Source organism: Pristiophorus japonicus, unplaced genomic scaffold, assembly GCF_044704955.1.
Source record: "Pristiophorus japonicus isolate sPriJap1 unplaced genomic scaffold, sPriJap1.hap1 HAP1_SCAFFOLD_717, whole genome shotgun sequence".
Lineage (NCBI taxonomy): Eukaryota > Metazoa > Chordata > Chondrichthyes > Pristiophoridae > Pristiophorus > Pristiophorus japonicus.
Window position 1 is genome coordinate 1 of NW_027254632.1, and position 25779 is coordinate 25779.

General features: G+C 46.8%; 1 protein-coding gene across 1 annotated transcript; it reads right to left on the reverse strand.

Moving 5' to 3' along the window:
- Positions 1-1929: 1929 nt before the first annotated feature.
- LOC139256378 (EEF1A lysine methyltransferase 3-like) lies at positions 1930-20618 on the reverse strand (the record flags this gene model as incomplete). The annotated part of the gene is made up of 5 exons (XM_070874213.1): positions 20496-20618; positions 20234-20384; positions 10062-10330; positions 6104-6215; positions 1930-2334 (listed from the first exon to the last, which is right to left on the reverse strand). Coding segments are annotated over exons 1-5 (1060 nt in total), but the record flags the coding sequence as incomplete, so codon positions are not given.
- Between the last annotated feature and the right edge of the window lie 5161 nt (positions 20619-25779).

Sequence of the window (25779 nt, forward strand, 5' to 3'; positions counted from 1 at the left end):
AATTCTAACTATGATGAAAGATTGGATAAGCTGGGGTTGTTTTCTTTGGAACAGAGAAGGCTGAGGGGAGACTTGATTGAGGTGTATAAAATTACGAGGGACCTTGATAGAGTGTACAGGAAGGACCCATTTCGCTTAGCAGAAAGGTCAATAAGCAGGGGGCATAGATTTAAAATAATTGGTAGCAGGATTAAAGGGGAGTTGAGGAGAAATATTTTCACTCAGAGAATGCTGTGGGTCTGGATATCACTGCCTGAAAGAGGCAGACCACCCTCAATGCAATTAGAAAGTAATTGGATGTGCGCTTGAAGTGCTGTACCTACATGGCTATGGACCAAGAGCTGGAAAGTGGGATTAGGCTGGATAGTTCTTTATCAGCTGGCGTGGGCACGATGGGCTGAATGGCCACCTTCTATGCCATGACTTTATATGATTCTGTGATGAAGCAGACTCTGTGACCTGGTCTGTAACTGTTACCCTAACCCAGCCTGTTATCATTACTCTTGTCTGATTGCAGTGATATTTATAGGGTTATGGTCGCTGCATAAGGTTCAGAGCTATGGCTAGAGCTAAGGCTAACTGAGAATCTTACTGTCTCTCCCTTCCTCCAACGTACTGCGACATCATTCAGTCCTCTGACTCTGGCATGTTATCTCCCTGTCCCCCTTGTATTTTTTCATAGTTTTCGGTCCCCGCCACAAACTCCATTCCCTAGCCACTGACTCCATCCCTCTCCCAACTTCTGTGTAAGGCTGAACCAGATTGTTTGCAACTTTGGTGTCATATTTTGCCCTGAAATGAGCTACTGACCACATCGCCGCTGCATAACTAAGACCACCTATTTCAACCTACGTAGCATCGCCTGTCTCCACCCCTGCCTTAAATAATCCACTGCAGAAGCCCTCATCCATGTCTTTGTTAACTTTAGACTTGACTATTCCAACACACTGCTGGGTGGCGTCCCATGTTTTACCCTATGGAAACTAGATGTAATACAAATCTCGGCTGCCCATGTCCTAACTCACACCAAGTCCCGCTCACCCATCACCCCTGTGCTCGCTGACCTACTTTGGCTTCCTGTTAAGCAATGCATCGATTTCAAAATTCTCATCCTTATTTTCAAATCACTCCATGCCCTCGCCCCTCTCTATCTCTGTAATCTCCTCCAGTCCTATAACCCCCCTGAGATATCTCTGCTCCTCTAATTCTGCCCTCTTGAGCATCCTTGATTGTAATCACTTAACCATTGGTGGGCGAGCCTTCTGTTGCCTCGGCCCCAAGCTCTGGAACTCCCTTCCTAAACTTTTCCACCTCTCTACCTCTCTTTCCTCCTTCAAGACGCTTCATAAAACCTACCTCTTTGACGGAGCTTCTGGTTATCTGCACTAATTCCTACTTATGTGGCTTGGTGTCAGTTTAAAAAAAAACTCATAATACTCCTGTGAAGCACCGTGGGACGTTTCACTATGTTAAAGGTGCTATATAAATACAAGTTGTTGTTGTTGGTTCCATTGTGAGACTTTTACCTGTATCCACCCTATTAACATCATAGAATCGTAGAATGGTTATAGCACAGAAGGAAGCCATTCGGCCCATCGAGCCCGTGCCACTCGCTGCAAGAGCATTTCAGCTAATCCCACTCACCTGTCCTTTCCCCATAGCCCTGTAAATATGTTCCCTTAAGCTACTCATCCAATTTCCTTTTGAAAGCCACAATTGAGTCTGCCTCCACCAGCCTTTCAGGCCGTGCATTCCAGATCCCAAAAACTCGCTGCGTAAATCAAAGTTCTTACTCGTGCTGCCTTTGGTTCTTCTGCCAACCACCTTCCATCTATGTCCTCTGGTTCTCGACCCTTCCACCAATGGGGATAGTTTCTCTCTATCTACTCTGTCTAGACCCCCTTCATAACCCCTCATTATTCTTCTCACCACCCTCCCATTGAGCTTCAGGGCCTCTTTTGGTGATCCTGTAAATGTTGATTTCTTGTTTCGGCACTCTGTGAATAATCTCAGAGTTAAAATGCAGTGGAATGAGTTTCTCGTGGAACTCCAGTGCCCCCATGGGTTCATACATCCTGGAAGATAAGTAGATGACTGTCTTGTGGTTGCTCAGGTATTGAAGGGTTTTGATTAGTGAGAGGGCTTCACGAGGCTGGTAGACGATGTCTGAACCTAAGATGATGTCGTAGTCTGTGGGAAACTGCTCCTGGTCCTTACCCCATGAGAGAGCAGAGACCTTTGAGCGCTGGATAATGTCACTGGGGATGTTGCTGGCGATGTTGTATTCAATCTGATGCAAAACGATTAGCTGATCTGTCAATGTTACATCGCCACCTGCCCAAAGAATATGAAAGAATCATTTTTTTTATTCGTTCCTGGGATGTGGGCGCCGCTGGTAGGGCTGGCATTTATTGGCCATCACCTTAATGGATTACATAGGATATACGGTGCAGAAACATGGGATTTGGCCCAACCAGCCCATGCTGCAGTTTATGCTCTACTCGAGCCTCCTCCCATCTTTCCTCATCTAAATCTATCAGCATAACCATAATATCCCCATATCCTTTGATTCCTTTAATATCTATCAATCTCAGCCTTGAATTTACACAGCGATTGAGACTCCCCAGCCCTCTGGGGTAGAGAATTCCAAAGATTCACAACCCTCTGAGTTAAGAAGTTTCTTCTTGTCTCAGTCCTAAATGGCCGACTCCTTATTCTGAGACTGTGACCCCTGGAACTAGACTCTCCAGCCAGGGGAAACATCCTCCCTGCATCTACCCTGTCAAGCCTGTCAGAATTTTATATGTTTCAGTCAGACTACTGCTAATGCAGTACCCTTGTTTAAGAAGGGAGAAAGGGATAGGCCAAGTAATTACAGGCCTGTCAGCCTAATGTCAGTGGTAGGAAAATTATTGGAAAACATTCTGAAAGACAGGATAAATATACATTTGGAAAGACAAGGATTAATTAGGGACAGTCAGCACGGATTTTTTAAGGGAAGATCATGTTTGACTAACCTGATTGAATTTTTTGAGGAGGTAACCAGGAGGGTTAATGAGGGTAGTGCATACGATGTAGTGTATATGGACTTTAGCAAAGCTTTTGATAAGGTCCCACATGGTAGACTGGTCACGAAGGTTAAAACCCATGGGATCCAGGGCAAAGTGGCTAGTTGTATCCAAAATTAGCTTAGAGGTAGGAAGCACAGGAAATCATTGATGGATGTTTTTGTGACTGGAAGGATGTTACCAGTGGGGTTATGCAGGGCTCAGTACTGGGTGCCTTGCTTTTTGTGGTATACATCAATGATCTAGATTTGAATGTAGGGAGTATGATTAAGAAGTTTTCAGATGACATTAAAATGGCTGTGTGGTTGATAATGAAGAGGAAAGTCATGGAATGCAAGAGGATATCAATCTACTGGTCAGGTGGGCAGAGCAGTGGCAAATGGAACTTTATTTTGAGAAGTGTGAGATAATGCACTTTGGGAGGGCTAATATGGAAAGGGTATACACATTAAGCGATAGGCCATTTAAAAGTGTAGATGAACAAAGGGACCTTGGAGTGCTTGTCTACAGATCCCTGAATGTAGCAGGCCAGGTAGATAAGGTAGTTAAGAAGGCATATGGAATGCTTGCCTTCATTGGCTGGGGCATAGAATATAAGAGCAGGGAGGTTATGCTTAAATTGTATAATACTTTGGTTAGGCCACAGCTGGAGTACCGCGTGCAAAAAGCAAGGACGTGATTGCACTAGAGACGATGCAGAGTAGATTTACTAGGATGATGCCTGGAATGGAGAATCTTAGCTATGGGGACAGATTGGATAGGCGGGGTTTGTTCTCATTGGAGCAGAGGAGGTTGAGAGGATACCTCATTGAGGTGTACAAAATTTTGAGGGCCTGGATATAGTGGATAGCAAGGGCCTATTTCCCTTGGTGGAACGGTCAATTACGAGGGGGCATAGTTTTAAGGTGGGTGTTGGAAGGTTCAGAGGGGATTTGAGGGGAGGCTTCTTCACGCAAAGGGTTGTGGGGGTCTGGAACTCACTGCCTGGAAGTGTGGGGGTGCAGAAACCCTCATCACATTTAAAAGGTGCTTGGATGGGCACGTAAAATGCCGTAACTTGCAGGGTTACGGACCTAGAGCTGGTAAGTGGGATTAGACTGGATCCCTCTTGTTGGCTGGTGTCGATACGATGGTAAGTACTGCAGGGAATCGAATATGGCCAGGGTGATCTCCTGGACTAGTTTTGATCGCTTGGATGGGTTGGAGTGGAATTTTCCCAGATTTTTTTCCCTCTGTTGGCCTGAGTTTTAATCTGTTTTTTGCCTCTCCCAGGAGATCACGTGGCTCCAGTTGGGGTGGAGTGTAGAGTGTTTCGGTGCAATAGATGTTGCAGTTGTGTGGGGCGGACTGGTTGGGCTGGGTGCTCTTTACCTTTGCGCCATTGTTCATTGTTCAAAGGTTTATATGTAACCTTCAGGACTGCTGATTGAGGGCCATGCGGTTATTTTTCAGCTGACACGGCTCCGTCCGTGTTGTAGATTTCTATGTTTCTTCTATTTTTCTACCTCTCATTCTTCTAAACTCTAAAGAATATAGGCCTAGTCTACTCATCTAACTCTCTCAGCATAATCCTCTATTCTCTTCTCCCTCATATACTTGTCCAGCCTCCTCATTAATGGATCTATACTATCTACTTCAACCACTCCCCGTGGTAGTGAGTTCCACATTCTCACCACTCTCTGTGTAAAGAAACGTCTTCTGAATTCCCTCTTGGATTTCTTGGTGACTATCTTATATTGATGCCCTGTAGTTATGCTCTTCCCCACAAATGGAAACACTCTCTCTGTATCCGCTCTACCAAAACCTTTCACAATTTAGGTCACCCCGATGCTTTTTTCAAGTGAAAAGAAACCAAGCCTGTTCATCCTTTCTTGATATGTATACCCTCGCATGTCTGATATCAACCTTGTAAATCTTTGCACCCTCTCCAGCACCTCTATATCATTTTTATAATATGACGACCAGAACTATATGCAGTTCACCAAGTGTGGTCTCACCAAGGTTCAATACAGGTTTAGCATAACTTGCCTATTTTTCAATTCTATCCCTCTAGAAATAAACCCTAGTGCTTGGTTTGCTTTTTTACAGCCTTGTTAACCTGTGTCACAATGTTTAGTGATTTGTGTATTTAACTCTGAGATTTGTTCTTCTGCCCCACCTAGACTCGCACCCTCCAAGTAATAATCACTGAATGATAGAAATTTACAGCACTGAATGTGACCATTTCGGCCGATCGTGTCCACACCAGCCGACAAACAGCTGTACAGCCGAATCCCACTTTCCAGCTCTTGATCCATAGCCTTGTAGGTTACGGCACTGAAAGTGTACATCGAAGTACTTTTTAAATGTGGCAAGGTTTTCTGCCTCTACCACCCTTTCAGACAGTGAATTTCAGACTCCCACCACATTCTGGGTGAAAAAAATCCTCTCAATTCCACTCTAAACCTGCTACAAATTACATGGAATCTATGCCCTGTTGTTGACCTCTGTGCTAAGGGAAATAGGTCCTTTGTATCCACTCTATCTAGGCCCCTCAAAATTTTATACACCTGAATCATGTCTCCCCCAGTCTCCTCTGTTCCAAAGAAAACAACCCCAGCCTATCCAATCTGTCCTCATAGCTAAGATTCTCCACTCCCGGCAACATTCTCCTAAATCTCCTCTGTACCCTCTCCAGTGCAATCACATTCTTCCTGTAACGTGGTGACCAGAACTGCACGCAGTACTCTAGCTGTGGCCTAACTAGTGTTTTATACAGTTCAAGTATTCCGTATGCCATCTTAGCCACCTTATCTACCTGTCCTGCTACCTTCAGGGATCTGTGGAACTGCATCCATGATCCCTTTGTTCCTCTACACTTCACAGTGTCCGACCATTTATTGTGCATTCCCCTTCCTCGTTCGCCCTCCCTAATTGAAAGTGACCTCACTATTCTTCCCACCAAAATGTGCTACTTCACATTTATCTGTGTTGAACTTGTGTCAGTTTCTACCATGGTACTTACAATGGGCTATCGCTTGGAGTCTTTCACTCACCCAGCAAGGTGGCAAGGATCCCAACGATCCCAGTGCCTGAGCCCAATTCAATCACCTTCTTCCCAGAAAAGTTCAGCTGCTCCATCTCAAAGTACTGGCAGAGAACAATGCCCTGAAATTAAGAAAGCAAATGGTATGTTGACCTTTATTACAAGAGGATTTGAGTGTAAGAGTAAAGACGCTTTACTGCAATTATATAGGGCCCTGATGAAACCGCACCTGGAGTATTGTGTACAGTTTTGGTCTCCTTACCTAAGGAAAGATATACTTGGCATTGAGGGAATGCAACTAAGGTTCACCAGACTGATTCCTGGGATGGGAGATTTTCCTATGAGGAGCGATTGTCTAGAATGGGCCTATATTCTCTAGAGTTTAGAAGAATGAGAGGTGATCTCATTGAAACATACAGAATTCTTACAGGGCTTGACAGGGTGGCTGCAGGGAGGATGTTTCCTGTGGCTGGGGAGTCTAGAACCAGGAGTCACAGTCTCAGAATAAGGGCTTGGCCATGTAGGACTGAGATGAGGAGGAACTTCTTCATTCAGAGGATTGTGAATCTTTGGAATTCTCCACTCCAGAGAGCTCAGTCGTTGGGTATATTCAAGACAGAGGTCAATAAATATTTGGATATTAAGGAAATAAAGGGATATGGGGATAGTGCAGGAAAATGGAGTTGAGGTAGAACATACACCCATGATGTTATTGAGGGTGGAGCTGGCTCGATGGGCCAAATGGCCTCCTCCTGTTCCTAATTCTTATGTTCTTATGTAAATAACATGTTGAATTAACATTAGAAATGTCTCATTAGAAACATTTCTGCAATACAGTACATGCTGCAAGGGAAGGGGTCAACTCCAGTAAATAGTTCCATGTGGATATAAATCCAATATTTGGCTCCAAGTAGGATTTAAAAAATTGGAACGTGATGTCAGGAAGGATGTAATCTCAATACATGGTGCCAAGGATTGTGTATACAGCACGCATGGTGCTAAAGAGGGTGGGGAATCAGTACATGATGCAATTGAGAGTAGTAACCTAAGGCACGGTGCCAGAGTGTAGATAGAGATTTCACCAATCTGTGCACCATGCCAGGGAAGTTATATCTGTGCTCCTCCACTTCTGTGGTCTTGAGCATCCTGAATTTCCATCGCACCACCATTGGCAGCCGTGCCTTCAGCTGCCTAGGGTCCTAAGCTCTGGAATTCCCTCCCCAACCCTCTCTGCTCCTTCCATTCCTTCTTTAAGACCCCTGTTAAAACCGACCTCTTTGACCAAGCTTTTTGTCATCTGTCTTAATAGCTCCTTATGTGATGCTGTGTCAAATTTTGTTTGATAATTCTCCTGTGAAGCGCCTTGGGATGTTTTGCTAACTTAAAGGTGCTATATAAATACAAGTTAATGTTGTTGTCCCTCTCTCTCTCCCTCTCTGACCCTTTGTGTCTTTCTCTCTCTCTGTGACCCCTGTCTCTCTCTCCGTCCTATCCGTGTTTCTCTCTTTCTTTTATTCGTTCCAGGGAAGTGGGCGTCACTGGCAAGGCATTTATCACCCATCTCTAATTGCCCTGGAGAAGGTGGTGCTAAGCCGCCTTCTTGAACTGCTGCAGTCCCATATATATCCATGTGTAGATTCTTTGTGTCCTCTTCATAACTTTGGGCTTATGGTTCCCAAAGCTCTCCACCATTGGGGATTCTGCACCTCATGCCTGCGCCTGCTGCAGTCTAATGGATGGAGATTCCTAAGATAATGTAACAGAACCAGTATTACAATATCAGGTGACTGACGGGATGGTAGAAGGTGAAGAGGATGGACCTGGGTTTTTCCCCATCTAGCAATCTTGATGTTCTGATGTACATCCAACAACAACAGCAACAACAACAGCTTTTATTTAGATAGCACCTTTAAAGTAGAGAAACGACCCAAGGCGCTTCACAGGAGTATCATGCAATAAAAATTTGACACCGAGCCGCAAAATTATCGCAGGTGACCAAAAATTTGGTCCAAGAGGTAGGTTTTAAGGAGCATGTTGAAAGAGGAAAGAGAAGTAGAGAGGCGGCAAGGTTTAGGCAGGAAGTTCCAGTGCTTGTGGCCTAGGCAACAGAAGGCACGGCCCCAATGGTTGAGCAATTATAATGAGCGATGCTCAGGAGGGCTGGATTAGAGGAGCGCAGACATCTCTGGGATTGTGGGGCTGGAGGAGATCACAGAGATTGTAGGGGTAAGGGCATGGAGGTTTTTGAAAACAAGGATGAGAATTTTGAAATCAAGGCATTGCTTAACAGGAAGCCAGTAGGTCAGCGGGCACAGGGGTGATGAGTGCGCGGGACTTGGTGCGAGTTAGGAAAGGGGCAGCAGATTTTTGGATGACCTCAAGTTTATGTAGGGTAGAATGTGGGATGACATGATAGGTCCAAGTCAGCATGGATTTGTGAAAGGAAAATCATGCTTGACAAACCTTCTGGAATTTTTTGAGGATGTTTCCAGTAAAGTGGACAAGGGAGAACCAGTTGATGTGGTATATTTGGACTTTCAGAAGGCTTTCGACAAGGTCCCACACAAGAGATTAATGTGCAAAGTTAAAGCACATGGGATTGGGGGTAGTGTGCTGATATGGATTGAGAACTGGTTGTCAGACAGGAAGCAAAGAGTAGGAGTAAATGGGGACTTTTCAGAATGGCAGGCAGTGACTAGTGGGGTACCGCAAGGTTCTGTGCTGGGGCCCCAGCTGTTTACATTGTACATTAGTGATTTAGATGAGGGGATTAAATGTAGTATCTCCAAATTTGCGGATGACACTAAGTTGGGTGGCAGTGTGAGCTGCGAGGAGGATGCTATGAGGCTGCAGAGTGACTTGGATAGGTTAGGTGAGTGGGCAAATGCATGGCAGATGAAGTATAATGTGGATAAATGAGAGGTTATCCACTTTGGAAGTAAAAACAGAGAGACAGACTATTATCTGAATGGTGACAGATTAGGAAAAGGGGAGGTGTAACGAGACCTGGGTGTCATGGTACATCAGTCATTGAAGGTTGGCATGCAGGTACAGCAGGCGGTTAAGGAAGCAAATGGCATGTTGGCCTTCATAGCGAGGGGATTTGAGCACAGGGGCAGGGAGGTGTTGCTACAGTTGTACAGGGCCTTGGTGAGGCCACACCTGGAGTATTGTGTACAGTTTTGGTCTCCTAACTTGAGGAAGGACATTCTTGCTATTGAGGGAGTGCAGCGAAGATTCACCAGACTGATTCCCGGGATGGTGGGACTGACTTATCAAGAAAGACTGGATCAACTGGGCTTGTATTCACTGAGTTCAGAAGAATGAGAGGGGACCTCATAGAAACGTTTAAAATTCTGACGGGTTTAAGACAGGTTAGATGCAGGAAGAATGTTCCCAATGTTGGGGAAGTCCAGAACCAGGGGTCACAGTCTAAGGATAAGGGGTAAGCCATTTAGGATCGAGATGAGGAGAAACTTCTTCACCCAGAGAGTGGTGAACCTGTGGAATTCTCTACCACAGAAAGTAGTTGAGGCCAATTCACTAAATATATTCAAAAGGGAGTTCGATGAAGTCCTTACTACTTGGGGGATCAAGGGGTATGGCGAGAAATCAAGAAGGGGGTACTGAAGTTGCCTGTTCAGCCATGAACTCATTGAATGGCGGTGCAGGCTAGAAGGGCTGAATGGCCTACTCCTGCACCTATTTTCTATGTTTCTATGTAATGCGTTGGAATAGTTGCGTCTAGAGGTAACAAAGGCATGGATAAGGGCATCAGCAGCAGATGAGCTGAGGCAGGGGCGGAGACGAGCGATGTTACGGAGGTAGAAGTTAGCAAACCCACCGCACCAAAAAGCTTCAGCAGCTTGGGATATGGGGGCAAGGGCCGTAACTCGAGGTGTTTGCAGTAGAGGGCAGAGGCTCTGGATTTTGCTTTTGCTCCTTCAATTCTCAAACACTGGACTTACCGGTTGCCAGATAACCGCTGATATCCCAAGGCATCTGCTCCAGTCTCGGGTGATCCTCATTTCATAGCCGCAAAACTGGTGGCGGGTTGTGAGACTCTTGACCTCCTCCTTGTGGTCGGAGCTAGAGGAAGACTGCTTCTCCTGCTGGCCTTGCATTATCTGCTCTAGTGTCCAGGCAGGTTCACTCCAGGGATCCAGAGGTGAACCTGTCTCAGCTTCAGATTTATGCCCTTGCAGTCCCCAGGACCGACAGTGGATGACACTCTGATCTGGAAACACAAGGAACTTCAATTTTTAGCCTTTCCCATCTCTTCCCCCCAATAGTTTTGCCCGGGACACATTAAAAGGTTGTTCAAGAGCTTTTCAAGTGTCCTCATTACTGTAATGAGCAATAAAGTCAGTTTATATAAAAAGAAAGAAAGAAAATAAATGGACTGCTCCATTAGCTGAGGAGTTGTGAATAGCGCTGAGCATTGTGCAACCATCAGCAAACATCCCCACTTCTGACCTTATGTTGGAGGGAAGATCATTGATGAAGAAGCAGCTGAGGATGGTTGGGCCTAGGACACTGCCCTGAGGCACTCCTGTAGTGATGTCCTGGAGCTGTGATAATTGAAATCCAACCACCACAAACATCTTCCTTTGTATCAAAGAGAAGCAGTGGCAGGCTGAGGGAGAGAGAAGGAATGAAAAATGGAGAGCAGGCACAGAAAAGGGAGCGGGGAACCAGTGGATTAAGGAGAGGGAAAGAGAGAGAATAACAGAAAACCAAGGCGGTGAAAGAGAATGGGAGTGAGGGAACCTAGCATACAAAAGGAAAGAGATCACAGAAGAGGAGACCAAGGGTGTGGAGGAAGAGAGAATCAGACAGAATTAGGAGGATAAAGGATAGCGAGAGAGAATGAGAGGATAAACCAGGGATAAAAAGGAAGAGAGCTAAAAAGACCAGACGACTTAGACTTGGGTATATAGGGCACAATTTCAAATTGTTCAATGACACTAAACTTGGAAGTATAGTGAACAGTGAGGGGGAGAGTGATGGACTTCAAGAAGACATAGACAGGCTGGTGGAATGGGCGGACACGTGGCAGATGAAATTTAACGCAGAATAGTGTGAAGAGATAAATTTTGGTAGGAAGAACGAGGAGAGGCAATATAGACTAAAGGGTACAATCCTAAAGGGGTGCAGAACAGAGAGACCTGGGCATATATGTACACAAATTGTTGAAGGTAGCAGGGCAGGTTGAGAAAGTGGTTGAAAAAGCTAACAGTATCATCGGCTTCATAAACAGTGTAGAATACAAAAGCAAGGAAGTGACGAAGAACCTTTATAAAACACTGCTCGGCCTCAAATGTGTCCAATTCTGGGCAGCGCAATTTATGAAGGATGTGACGGCCTCAGAGAGGGTGCAGAACAGATTACCAGAATGGTCCCAGGGATGAGGGACTTCAGTTATGTGGATAGGCTGGAGAAGCTAGAGTGGTTCTCCTCAGAGAAGAGAAGGTTGAGAGGAGATTTGATAGAGGTGTTCAAAATCACGAGGGGTCTGGACAGAGTAGATAGATAGAAACTGTTCCCATTGGCGGAAGGGTCGAGAACCAGAGGACACAGATTTAATGTGATTGGCAGAAGCACCAAAGGGGACAGGAGGACAAATATTTTTACACAGCGAATAGTTAGGATCTGGAATGCATTGCCTGAAAGGGTGATGGAGGCAGATTCAATTGCGGCTTTCAAAATGGAGTTGGGTAAATACCTGAAGGAAAAAAAGTTGCAAGGCTACAGGGAAAGGGCGGGGAGTGGGACTAGCTGCGGTGCTCTTGCAGAGAGCCGGCACGGGCTCCATGGACTGAATAGCCTCCTTCTGTGTCGTAATCAATGGAGCCACAGTGAGATATTCATGAATAAAGAATGAACATGAGTGAGCCTGCTGTTTCCTGGTCGCTATTCCCGCTCACCCCCATAACCTCATCAAAAGTGCAGCAGGAACGCTATTTACCTCAATGATTAATGCGTTCACATTCACTAAAGTTACAGTGAAGGAGCTGCAGTATCTCTGAGATGTGATTCTAATAGAATCATAGGATGGTTACAACACAGAAGGAGGCCATTCGTTCCATTGGGCTCGTGCCGGCTCTCTGCAAGAGCACGGAGAGTAATGGGGGTGGATTTTCGCGTCTTCTGCGCTCCGTGTTTTGCCCCGGAGTGTCAGCAATGGCGGTGATGAGGTCTTCTGGGCAGGGGTTTTTGGGATCAGTTTTGAGGCAGCACGGAGCAGAACCGCCCGGAAGAGCTGCACCAGTTAGCAAAGCCCCAGCGCGGATTTTGAGTTCAGCCCAACCCACATGGCCTGCAGTGAGCCCTGCAGTGCACGGCTGAGAAATGGAGTGGTCCAACTATACCGAGTGCAGAGAGGTAAGTAATGGACTCCTAAAGCAAGTGTGATTGTTTCTTCTTTTCATTTTTTAATGATTTATGTCATGGTGGCGTGGGCAATGTTCTGGGAATGTCTTTGTGGGGGTTTTGTTAGGTCCGCTCCCTCCCCCACCAGGCTTCTCTTGGAGTGCTCCCAGCCCAGCTCTTTAGCTCGGGATTTTCCCATGCCAGCGCCCAAGAGGTGTATAATGCCTCCCTTAGTGCTTCGCCCCAGACTCAGAGCCCAGCTGCCCAATGTTACTTACTGAGGCAGAAACTGTTCCTGGATGCAAACTTTACTGCCCCGGAGTCATAGAGTCATTACAGCACAGAAGGAGGCCATTTAGCCCATCGAGTCCATGCCGGCTCTCTGTGGAGCAATCCAGTTAGTCCCATTCCCCCTTTCTATCCCCGTAGCTAAACAAGTTTATTTCCCTCAGGTGCCTATCCAATTTCCTTTTGAAATCATTGATCGACTCCGCTTTCACCAACCCTTGTCAGCAGCGAGTTTCACGTCAATACCACTCGCTATGTAAAAACGTTCTTTCTCACATCCCGCCTGTATTTCCTGCTCAAAACCTTAAATCTGCGTCTCCTAGTCCTTGTATCATCAGCTAATGGGAACAGCTTTTCTTTGTCTATCTTATCTAAACCTGTCATAATCTTGTGCATCTCTATCAAATTTCCCCTCAATCTCTTTTGCGCCAAGGAGAACAAACCCAGCTTCTCCAACCTAACCTTGTAGCTAAAATTCCTCATCCCTGGAACTATTATGGTGAGTCTCCTCTGCACCCTCTCAAAGTGTGGTGACCAGAACAGGAAGCAATATTCTAGTTGTGGCATAACCCAAGCATTATAAAGGTTCAGCATAACTTCCCTGCGTTTGTACTCAATACCACTATTTATGAAGCCCAGGATGCCACATGCTTTGCTGACTACTTCAGCTAGTTCCACTCCCCCGCCCTTTCCCAGTTGCTCTGCAATTGTATTTCCTTCAGCTACTTATCCAATTTAGATTGGCCATTTGTAACATGCAGCAGCCCAAATTGTGTAAGTGATTTAAAATTGAAATTCTGCATTATACACCTCCCGTCTTTCGCAATGAGACATAAGAACATAAGAAATAGGAGCATGAGTTGGCCATTTGGCCCCTCGAGCTTGCTCCACCATGACTTATCTGATCATAGGACCAGCTCCATTTCCCTGCCCACTCCTCATAACTCTTTACTCCCTTATCGCTCAAAAATCTGTCTATCTCCACCTTAAATATATTCAATCACCCAGCCGCCACAGCTCTCTGGGGCAGAAAATTCCATAGAGTTGCAACCCTCAGAGAAGAAATTCTTCCTCATCTCAGTTTTAAATGGGCAGCTCCTTATTCTGAGACTGTCCCCTAGTTTTAGTTTCCCCTATGAGTGGAAACATCCTCTCTGCATCTACCTTGTCGAGTCCCTTCATTATCTTATATGTTTCGATAAGCTCACCTCTCATTTTCGAAACTCCAATGTGTATAGGCCCAACCTACTCAACCTTTCTTCATAAGTCAAATTCTTCATTTCAAGAATCAACCTTGTGAACCTTCTTTGAATGCCTCCAATCCAAGTATATCCTTCCTTAAATACAGAGACCAAAACTGTACGCAGTACTCCAGGTGTGGCCTCACCAACTCCCTGTAAAATATGTAAAACGAGAGCCCTGGCTGTCCTCTCAAGTGCACATTAAAGATCCCACAACCGCTATCTCGAAGAAAAATAGGAGGGTGGTGAGTTCTCCTCAATGTCCTGGGGCCAATATCCCCATCACTAATCAGATTATCTAGTCATTATCACGTTGATATTTGTGAGAGCTTACTGTGTGCAAATTCGCTGTCGCGTTTCCCAAATTACAACAGTGACTACACTTCAGAAAGCACTTCATTGGCTGTAAAGTGCTTTGGGACGTCCTGAGGTCGTGCAAGACGCTATTGAAATGTAATTGTTTACTTTTTCTTAAATAATTACGTAAACAACAATGCATTTATATAACGCCTTTAACGTAGTAAATTGTCCCAAGGCACTTCACAGGACCATTATCAAAGAAAATTTAACACTGAGCCAAATAAAGAGATATTAGGACAGATGACCAAAGACTTGGTCAAATAGGTAGGTTTTAAGAAGTACCTTAAAGGAGGAGAGGGAGGGTAGAGGTTTAGGGAGGAAATTCCAGAGCTTAGGGCCTAGGCAGCTGAAGGCACAGCCACCAATGGTGGAGCGATGGAAATAGGGGGATGTGCAGGAGGCCACAATTGGAGGAGCACAGAGATCTCGGAGGCTTGTAGGGTCTGGAGGAGGTTACAGAGATAGGGAGTGGGTGAGGGACATGGAGGGATTTGGACAGGAAGATGAGAATTGTAGGGGTTGGAGGAGGTTACAGAGATAGGGAATGGACGAGGGCCATGGAGGGATTTGGACAGGAGGATGAGAATTGTAGGGGTTGGAGGAGGTTACAAAGGTAGGGAGGGAGCAAGGGTCATGGGTGATTTGAACAGGAGGATGAGTATTGTCAGGGCTGGAGGATGTTAGAGATAGGGTGGGGCGAGGGACAGGGATGGATTTTAACAGGAGGATGAATATTGTCAGGCTGGCGAAGGATACAGAGACAGGGAGTGTGGGGGGTGGGGGGGGGGCGGATCGGGCGTATGAAGTGATTTAAACAGGAGGTTGAGAATTGCAGGGTTACAAAGGTTACAGAGATAGGGAGCAGGCGAGCACTGTGGAGAGATTTGAACAGGAGAATGAGTATTATCGGGGCTGGAGGAGGTTACAGAGAAAGGGGGAGGGGGGGCGTCCAGAGATGAGACCACATCATGAACAATAAAGAGAACCAATCCTGGGCTTTCAAAGCCAGTATAGCAGGTCCGAGGAGAAGCCAGCACGGTGAATGGCAGGGGTAAGGGTTGCCACTACCTGCACGTTTAAAAATGTAATGAGCCAACTTACTTTGCACTTTCTCAGTGGTGTTGGAAGCTCTTCAGTACAGTGGACCTGAGGATATGACTGCCAACAGGATCTCGCCAGTACCTCCCACTGAGCATTGCCTCCAGTTTTAACAAGTCACAATCTCTTCAGATTGCAACATCCTCACATTGTGTCCTACTGTTGTGAAACTCTGATTAGTTGCGTCAGCTGGCATGCCGAGAGAGGAGGTTTCCTTGGGATGGTGAACTCCCAGCACTTGCTGTCCTGCTGTGCTACTTTACACTAGGACATCAAGTCCTTCCTGTGCTGTACTGCGTGGAGATAACACATTGGGAGTGTTCAGATCACATATTTCCCACTCCGTGACATTGTCCATCTCTGCCCCAGCCTCAGCTCATCTGCTGCTGAAGCCCTCATCCATGCCTTTGTTACCTCTAGAGTTGACTATTTCAACGCACCCCTGCCTGGCCTGTCAGATGTCTGCGCTCCTCTAATTCTGCCCACCCGAGCATCCCTAATTTTAATCGCTCAACCATTGGTGGCCAAGCCTTGTGTTGCCTGGGCCCCAAGCTCTGGAACTCCCTGTCTAAAACTTGCTATCTCTGTTTCCTCCTTCAAGACACTCCTTAAAACCTACCTCCACCTGCACGAATTTCTACTTATGTCAAACTTATATCGCACAATACTCCTGTGAAGCGCCTTGGGACGTTTCACTCCATTAAAGGCGCTATATAAATACAAGTTGTTGTTATATAGAGGGACTCCTCCTGATGTTCTGTTCATTTTGAGGAGCTGACTCTACTCTTTAAATAAAAAAATATAATCAGTGATCATTCCACCTTCAGAAAGAAAGACTTGCATTTCTATAGCGCATTTCACAACAACCGGATGTCCCAAAGCGCTTTGCAGCCAATGAAGTACTTTTCTTGAAGTGTAGCCATTGTTGTAATGTAGGAAACGCGGCGGCCAATGTGATAAATGACCAGATGATCTGTTTAGCGATGAACATTGAGGGATAAATATTGGCACCAGGAAGGTAGTGCCTTGGGATCTTTTCCATCCACTTGTGGGAGAGGAGACGGGGCCTCAGTTTAACGTCTCATCCTGAAAGACGGCACCTCCAATAGTACAGCGCTCCCTCAGTACTGCCCTTCCGACAGTACAGCGCTCCCTCAGTACTGTCCCTCTGACAGTACAGCGCTCCCTCAGTACTGCCGCTCCGACAGTATAACGCTCCCTCAGTATTGCCCCTCCGACAGTGAAGCACTTCCTCAGTACTGCCCCTCCGAAAGTACAGCACTCCCTCAGTACTGCCCCTCTGACAGTACAGCGCTCCCTCAGTACTGCCGCTCCAATAGTACAGCGCTCCCTCAGTATTGCCCCTCCGACAGTACAGCACTCCCTCAGTACTACCCCTCCGACAGTGCAGCGCTCCCTCAGTATTGCCCCTCCGACAGTACAGCGCTCCCTCAATACTGCCCCTCCGACAGTACAACACTCCCTCAGTACTACCCCTCCAACAGTGCAGCGCTCCCTCAGTACTGCCCCTCCGACAGTACAGCGCTCCCTCAATACTGCCCCTCCGACAGTACAACACTCCCTCAGTACTACCCCTCCAACAGCGCAGCGCTCCCTCAGTACTGCCCCTCCGACAGTGCAGCGCACCCTCAGTACAGCCCCTGCACACACGTCTGTTTTAGAGTAATAAAGAGTTGTTTATTTTTACTTGCAAGGGAGAGGTGGCTAAGTGTGAGTTCCCAACTCAGTTCAACCCCACTCTCTCTCCGAACAACATTTCATCATTACCTTTATACAGTTACTCAACATATTTTGGTTGGCAGTATATCTCTTCAAAGTTCGCTTGAAGCTTGTGGTTTGTACATCCAAAGCCGTTATTGCTTCTTGGCCATTTACAAACCACATCCCTTGCTCACACTTCAGATGTTATTTCAGGGGATTTACTTTAACTAGAGCTTGTCTGTGGTTTATGTGCTGTCTCAGCTGGTGTGCAGTTTGCATTGTTAACCCCTTAATTCCTGAAGAATACAATATCCCACTTCAGATAAAAGCTCACGGGGTTGGGGGTAATATATTAGCATGATAGAGGATTGGCTAACCAACTAACAGAAAACAGAGTCAGGATAAATGGGTCTTTTTTCGGTTGGTATACAGTGACTAGTGGGGTGCCACAGGGATCGGTGCTGGGTCCTCAACTATTTATAATCTATATCAATGACTTTGATGAAGGGACAGAGTGTAATGTAGCCAAGTTTGCTGATGATACAAAGATGGGTGGGAAAGCAAATTGTGAGGAGGACACAAAACATCTGCAAAGGGATATAGACAGACGAAGTGAGTGGGCTAAAATTTGGCAGATGGAGTATAATGTGGGAAAATGTGAGGTTATATACTTTGGCAGAAATAATAGAAAAGCAAATTATAATTTAAATGGAGAAAAATTGTTAAGTGCTGCAGCAGAGAGAGACCTGGGGGTCCTTGTGCATGAAACACAAAAAAGTTAGTATGCAGGTATAGCAATTAGTCAGGAAGGCAAACGGAATGTTGGCCTTTATTGCAAGGGGGATAGAGTATAAAAGCAGAGACGTCCTGCTACAACTGTACAGGGTATTGGTGAGGCCTCACCTGGAGTACTGTTATGTATGCAATAACTGTAAGACTGAGTACTCTTTAACTCCAAGAGGTACAACCTTGGCTCTGCTTTATTAAGGCCCAAAGTGCCTAACGTACAAAATGGCTGGCCTTTTATACTTAGGCTGCACCGTGTGCGTGCAGCCCAATGGCCTCCAACAATGACACCATCTAGTGACTAGTGATTCCAAAAGTACATACATGACAATACCCCCTCTGAGATCTTAACACAGTATTTTACAAATTGAGATGGGCCAGTGTTTTCCGCTCCCGGGTTGAGCATCTCAGTTCAACTCCAGCCTTGGGTGAGTGTTCAGAGTCTGTTGTGATTGTGGCTGGGTGGCTGACCTGGTGGGAGTGGCAATGGTCATGTCAGGGATTGACATTTTCATTGAACATGTCAGTGATTGAAAGTCCAGATTCACTGATGACCCTTGAGTCCTCTGATGACTGGGGGTAGGTTGGTTGGTCGTTGATTGTCTCTTCTTCTGACTGTTCCGGTTCGTCCGTGTGTGGCAGCTTTGTCTGATCCATATGTTTCCTGCATGTTTGCCCATTTTTGAGGTTGACAATAAATACTCTGTTGCACTCCTTGGCCATGACAGTACCAGCAATCTACTTGGGACCCTGACCATAATTCAGAACATATACAGGATAATTTACAGAAATATCGTGTGACACAGCTGCCTGATCATGATACCCTTGCTGACTTTATCTTCTATAGTCAACATGATTATTCAAATCAGGGTGTACCAGAGATAGCTTGGTCTTGAGACTTCTCCATCATTAGTTCAGCAGGCGAGACCCCGGTAAGCACACGTGGTCTTGTCCTGTAACTAAGCAGTATTTATGACAGGTGGGTCTGCAGTGACCCTTGGGTTATTCGCTTCATACTCTGCTTTATGATTTGGACAGCACGTTCTGCTTGCCCATTGGATGCAGGTTTGAATGGTGCTGAACTTAATGTTTGATACCATTGAGTTTCATGAACTCTTGAAACTCCTGACTGGTGAAGCACAATCCGTTGTCACTCACCACTATGTCAGGCAGACCATATGGCACGAACATGACAGAGATTCTCAATGCTAACTGTGGACGTGTTGGATGACACGATTATACATTCTATCCACTTTGAATATGCATCCAACACAACTAAAAACATCTTCTCCAGAAAGGGACCTGCAAAGTCTATGTGGATCCTGGACCATGGTTTAGACAGCCACGACCACAGACTCAGCGGCGATTCTGCTGGTGCTTTGCTGAGCTGCATGCAAGTGTTGCACTGATGCCCACATGATTCCAGCTCAGACTCAATTCCCAGCAACCACACATGAGACCTGGTGATGGCTTTCATCATTACAATGCCAGGAAGAGTGCTATGTAGCTCACGTACAAATCTCTCTCTCCCTTGCTTGGGCATAACAAAATGATTGCCCCACAGTATACAATCCGACTGAATAGACAGTTAATTTTTGCGACGAGTGTAAGGTTTGGTCTCCTTGCACATTTGCTTGGGTATGGAAGATCAATCACCTTTGAGGATGCAACTCTTCACCACCGTTAAATCGGGTCCTGGCTGGTTCAGGTCTTAAATTGTTGAGCCGTGACAGGGGTTCCTTCACTCTCAAAAGCATCCATAACTAACAATAGGTCCGCCGGTTGTGGCATTTCCACCTCCAGTGTGGGCAACGGCAAATGGCTCAAAGCATCAGCACAGTTCTCGGTGCCAGGTCTGTGGCGAATGACAATCATAAGTGGATAATGTCAGTGTCCACCTCTGGGTATGGGATGAAGCATTTGTATTGATACCTTTGCTTTCAGAGAACATTGAAATGAGCGGCTTGTGATCTGTCTCCACTTCAAACCGAAGACCGAACAGGTACTGATGCATCATTTTAACCCCATCCACACAGGCTAGAGCTTCTTTTTCTACCATGCTGTAGCTCTTTCCGCTTTAGACAAACTTTTTGATGCATACGCGACTGGTTGAAGTTTACCCGACTCATTAGTTTGTTGGAGTATGCAACCAATTCCATATGATGAAGCATCACAGGCCAACACTAAACATTTGCATGGGTCATAATGTACCAGCAGCTTGTTAGAGCAAAGCATATTAGTGGCTTTCTCAAAAGCTCTGTCTTGAGACGCACCCCACACCCAGTTGTCGCCTTTTCTTAGCAGCGTGTGCAGTGTTTCTAATAAGCTGCTCAATTTAGGTAGGAAGTTACCGAAGTAGTTGAGTAGACCCAGAAATGAGCGCAGCTCCAGCACATTCTGCGGCTTGGGTACATTCTTGATGGCCTTGGTTTTCGCGTTTGTGAGCCTGATGCTGTCAGCAACAATTTTCCTCCCCAGGAATTCGACATCTGGTGCCATGAAGACGCATTTTGAGCATTTCAGTCTGAGTCCCACTCTGTCCAGACGCTGTAGAACCTCTTCCAGGTTGTTCAAATGTTCCTTGGACTCATGACCTGCGACCAGGATGTCATCTTGGAACACGACGGTTCTGGGAACGGACTTCAGTAGACTCTCCATGTTCCTCTGGAATATTGCTGCAGCTGAGCAAATTCCAAAAGGGCACCTGTGGTAAATAAACAGTCCTTTATGCGTGTTAATGCACATAAGTCTCTTCAACATCTTGACCAGCTCCTGTGTTATGTAGGCTGATGTCGAGTCCAGTTTGGTGAACGACTTCCCCCTGGCTAATGTTGCAAACAAGTCATCAGCCTTCAGTAATGGATACTGATCCTGTTTCGAAACCCTGTTGATCGTAGCCTTGTAGTCTCCACAGATTCTGACTGTGCCATCGCTTTTCAGCACAGGAACGATGGGGCTGGCCCATTCATTAAATTCAACCGGTGAAATGATCCCTTTATGCTGGAGTCTGCCCAGTTCGATTTCGACCTTCTCCCTCATCATATACGGAACTGCCCGAGCTTTATGATGGACGGGTCTTCCATCCGAGTCCACATGGATCTGCACTTCGGCTCCCGTGAAGTTGCCGACGCCCGGTTCGAACAGCGAGGGGAACTTGCTCAGTACTTGGGCACATGTATCTTCCTCCGACGACAATGCCTTGATGTTGTTCCAGTCGCATCTGATTTTTCAAGCCAGTTCCTACCGAACAGCATTGGGACATTGCCTGGAACAATCCATAGCGGTAACTCATGAACCGCAGTGTCATACGACACTTTAATTGTGGCACTGCCAATCACTGTTATGAGTTCTTTGGTGTACGTACGCAACTTGCCATTGACTGTACTCAGTCTGGGCCTCATAGACTTAGTATCCCACAGCTTGTCGAATGCATTCTGGCTCGTTATCGATTGACTCGCCCCGGTGCCCAGTTCCATCGATACCAGTAACACATTAAATTTCACGTTAATCATTATCAGTTTGCTCCTAGTTAGGAAAGTACAGTCCATACATTTCCTCCTCTGGTATCTTGGATTGTGTATCTGGATCTGCGCTAGTCTGACCATCATCCTCCACGTGGTGTGTCACAACATGCTTGCTCATCTGTGGACACTTGCGCTGGAGATGCCCCACTCTCAGACAGTCAGTACAATTATATTGGTTAAATTGCACTGCTGGTGCCGGTGATTTTCCCCACAACACCAACACGGAGAAATCGGATGCATTCTGCTCACAGACTTTGGGCAGCCACAGGTTCCACGTACACAGTCGGGTATTCTCTGCCATGTGCCGCTCTGCCAAACACTGAATCAATCACATTTACAGTACTTGCTGAGTTTTGATTTTTCACAGATGTTTGCTTTAGACTTCTATCTGTCATCATGCATGATTGAGCGATCATGATGGCCCTGTTCAAGTCCAACATCTCCACTGCCAGTAGTTTACGCAGGATCACCTCATGGTTGATGCCGATAATGAAGAAATCATGCAGCATGTCTGCCAACACAGCCCCGAACTTGCACCTTCCTGCTAGACATCTCAGATCGGCAACGAATTCTGCCACATTCTGGACCTCCGAGTGAACGTACGTATAAAATCTATATCTCGAGATGATGATGCCTTCGCCTGGCTTAAGATGGTCCTGTACCAGTGTACACAATTGTTCATATGTCTTCTCTGTTGGACTCACAGGCAGGAGTAGATTCCTTATCAGACCAAAAATCTTTGGATCGCAAACAGTAAGGAACACGGCCCGGCGCCGACCTCCTCCATTTTGTTGGCCATGAAGTACTGGCTCAAACGGCTTACAAAGTCTGCCCAATCTTCTCCCTCCACGAATTGCTCTAACAATCCAATTGTGCTCATTTTTGCATGCAAAGATTCTTGTATTTGCGTCACCAAATGCAATAACTGTAAGACTGAGTACTGTTTAACTCCAAGAGATACAACCTTGGCTCTGCTTTATTAAGGCCCAAAGTGCCTAACATACAAAATGGCTGGCTTTTTATACTTGGGCTGCACCGTGTGCGTGCAGCCCAATGGCCTCCAACAATGATGCCATCTAGTGGCTAGTGATCCCAAAATACATACATGACAAGTACTGCGTACAGTTTTGTTCTTCATATTTAAGGAAGGATATACTTGCATTGGAGGCTGTTCAGAGAAGGTTCACTTGGTTGTTTCCGGAGACGAGGGGGTTGACTTATGAGGATAAGTTTAGTAGGTGGAGCCTATACACATTGGAGTTCAGAAGAATGAGAGGTGATGTTAGAAATAGAAACATAGAAAATAGGTGCAGGAGCAGGCCATTCGAGCCTGCATCGCCATTCAATATGATCATGGCTGATCATGCAACTTCAGTATCCCACTCCTGCCTTCTCTCCATACCCCTGATCCCCTTAGCAGTAAGGGCCACATCTAACTCCCACTTGAATATATCCAACGAACTGGACTCAGCAACTTTCTGTGGTAGAGAATTACACAGGTTCACCACTCCCTGGGTGAAAAAGTTTCTCCTCATCTCCGTCCTATATGGCTTTATACTTATCACTGAAAATAGGCATGCAGGTGCAGCAGGCGGTGAAGAAGGCAAATGGTATGTTGGCCTTCATAGCTAGGGGATTTGAGCATAGGAGCAGGGGGGTCTTACTGCAGTTGTACAGGGCCTTAGTGAGGCCTCACCTGGAATATTGTGTACAGTTTTGGTCTCCTAATCTGAGGAAGGACATTCTTGCTATTGAGGGAGTGCAGCGAAGGTTCACCAGACTGATTCCAGGGAAGACTGGACTGTCATATGAGAGACTAGATCAACTGGGCCTTTATTCACTGGAGTTTAAAGGATGAGAGGGGATCTCATAGAAACAGATAAGATTCTGACGAGACTGGACAGGTTAGATGCGGGATGAATGTTCCCGATGTTGGGGAAGTCCAGAACCAGGGGACATAGTCTCAGGATAAGGAGTAGGCTATTTAGGACTGAGATGAGGAGAAACTTCTTCACTCAGAGAGTTGTTAACCTGTGGAATTCCCTGCTGCAGAGAGTTGTTGATGCCAGTTCATTGGATATACTCAAGAGGGAGTTAGATATGGCCCTTACGGCTAAGGGGATCAAGGGGTATGGAGAGAAAGCAGTAAAGGGGTACTGAGGGAATGATCAGCCATGATCTTATTGAATGGCGGTGCAGGCTCAAAGGGCCGAATGGCCTACTCCTGTACCTATTTTCTATGTTTCTATGTTATCCTTAGACTGTGACCCCTGGTTCTGGACTTCCCCAACATCGGGAATATGCTTCTTACATTTTTCCAAAATTCCATTGAAACTTATAAGATAATGAGGGGGATCAACAAGGTGGATGCAGAGCAGATATTTCCACTCATCGGGGAAACTAAAACGAGTGGACCAAGGGCTCAATTTTGGCCCACCCCTTTTTTTGGCGCACTTACCGGAGATGCGCCACTTTTCTCCATTGATAAGTGCACCGAAAGAAATCATTCCCCACTTTGGCCGCTGTCTGGCCTCTCCCGGTCATCACGCACCTATCCCAGGCCGAGTGGTCTCCCGGTCATCACGCACCTATCTCTGGCCGAGAGGTCTCCCAGTCTTCACGCACCTATCTCTGGCCGAGTGGTCTCCCGGTCACCACGCACCTATCCCTGGCCGAGTGGTCTCCCGGTCATCACGCACCTATCTCTGGCCGAGAGGTCTCCCAGTCTTCACGCACCTATCCCTGGCCGAGAGGTCGCCCAGTCTTCACGCACCTATCCCTGGCCGAGTGGTCTCCCGGTCATCACGCACCTATCCCTGGCCGAGTGGTCTCCCGGTCATCACGAACCTATCTCTGGCCGAGAGGTCTCCCAGTCTTCACGCACCTATCCCATGCCGAGTGGTCTCCCGGTCATCACGCACCTATCCCAGGCCGAGTGGTCTCCCGGTCATCACGCACCTATCCCTGGCCGAGTGGTCTCCAGGTCATCACACACCTATCCCAGGCCGAGTGGTCTCCCGGTCATCACGCACCTATCCCTGGCCGAGTGGTCTCTCGGTCATCACGCACCTATCCCTGGCCGAGTGGTCTCCCGGTCATCACGCACCTATCCCTGGCTGAGTGGTCTCCCGGTCATCACGCACCTATCTCTGGCCGAGAGGTCTCCCAGTCTTCACGTACCTATCCCTGGCCGAGTGGTCTCCCGGTCATCACGCACCTATCTCTGGCCGAGAGGTCTCCCAGTCTTCACGCACCTATCCCAGGCCGAGTGGTCTCCCGGTCATCACGCACCTATCCCAGGCCGAGTGGTCTCCCGGTCATCACGCACCTATCTCTGGCCGAGAGGTCTCCCAGTCTTCACGCACCTATCTCTGGCCGAGTGGTCTCCCGGTCACCACGCACCTATCCCTGGCCGAGTGGTCTCCCGGTCATCATGCACCTATCTCTGGCCGAGAGGTCTCCCAGTCTTCACGCACCTATCCCTGGCCGAGAGGTCGCCCAGTCTTCACGCACCTATCCCTGGCCGAGTCGTCTCCCGGTCATCCTGCACCTATCCCAGGCCGAGTGGTCTCCCGGTCATCACGCACCTATCCCAGGCCGAGTGGTCTCCCAGTCATCACGCACCTATCCCAGGCCGAGTGGTCTCCCGGTCGTCCCGCAGCTCTCCCAGGCCGAGTGGCCTACCGCACCAGCCAACCCGCTGTTGAAGTAGCTGCTTGTGTGTTGCCCTTGCTGCAGTCTGTCCGGTGAGTTTGTTTCCTGCAGCCTGTGTGTGCCTCCCAGGGCCGAGTTTTCAGATGAAGGTAGGACTTAGTTCTACTTTTTATTTCTTCTTGAATGCTTATTACTTCTTGTGCTTTGTTTAGTGCTTTGTAAGTCATGGTGCAAGGTCCTCTCCGCTTCCCTTCCTTCCCCTATCCCAGGCCGAATGGCCTCCGATGTACCTACCTGCGCTGATTTCTTAACTCTCCGCAAGGGTTTTCTGGAGTGGCCACATACGCTGGCCTAAGTAAATTTGGAGTAATTATTAGCTGGCCAAAGTGGCCTAAAACTGACATAAGTGGCTGGTAACGCTCCTTTTTGAGAAAAAAACTAAACTAAAAAAATTCCGACTAACTCACTTACACTGGCGCAAATTGAATGTGCAAAATGGGGATTTTTAAGATACTCCAGAAAAATCAAGTTGCTCCAAAAAAAAGGAGCAACTCTTGGCCAAAATTGAGCCCATAGACTTAAAATAAGGGGCCACCCATTTAAAACTGAGATGAGGAGAAATTTCTTCTCTCAGAGGGTTG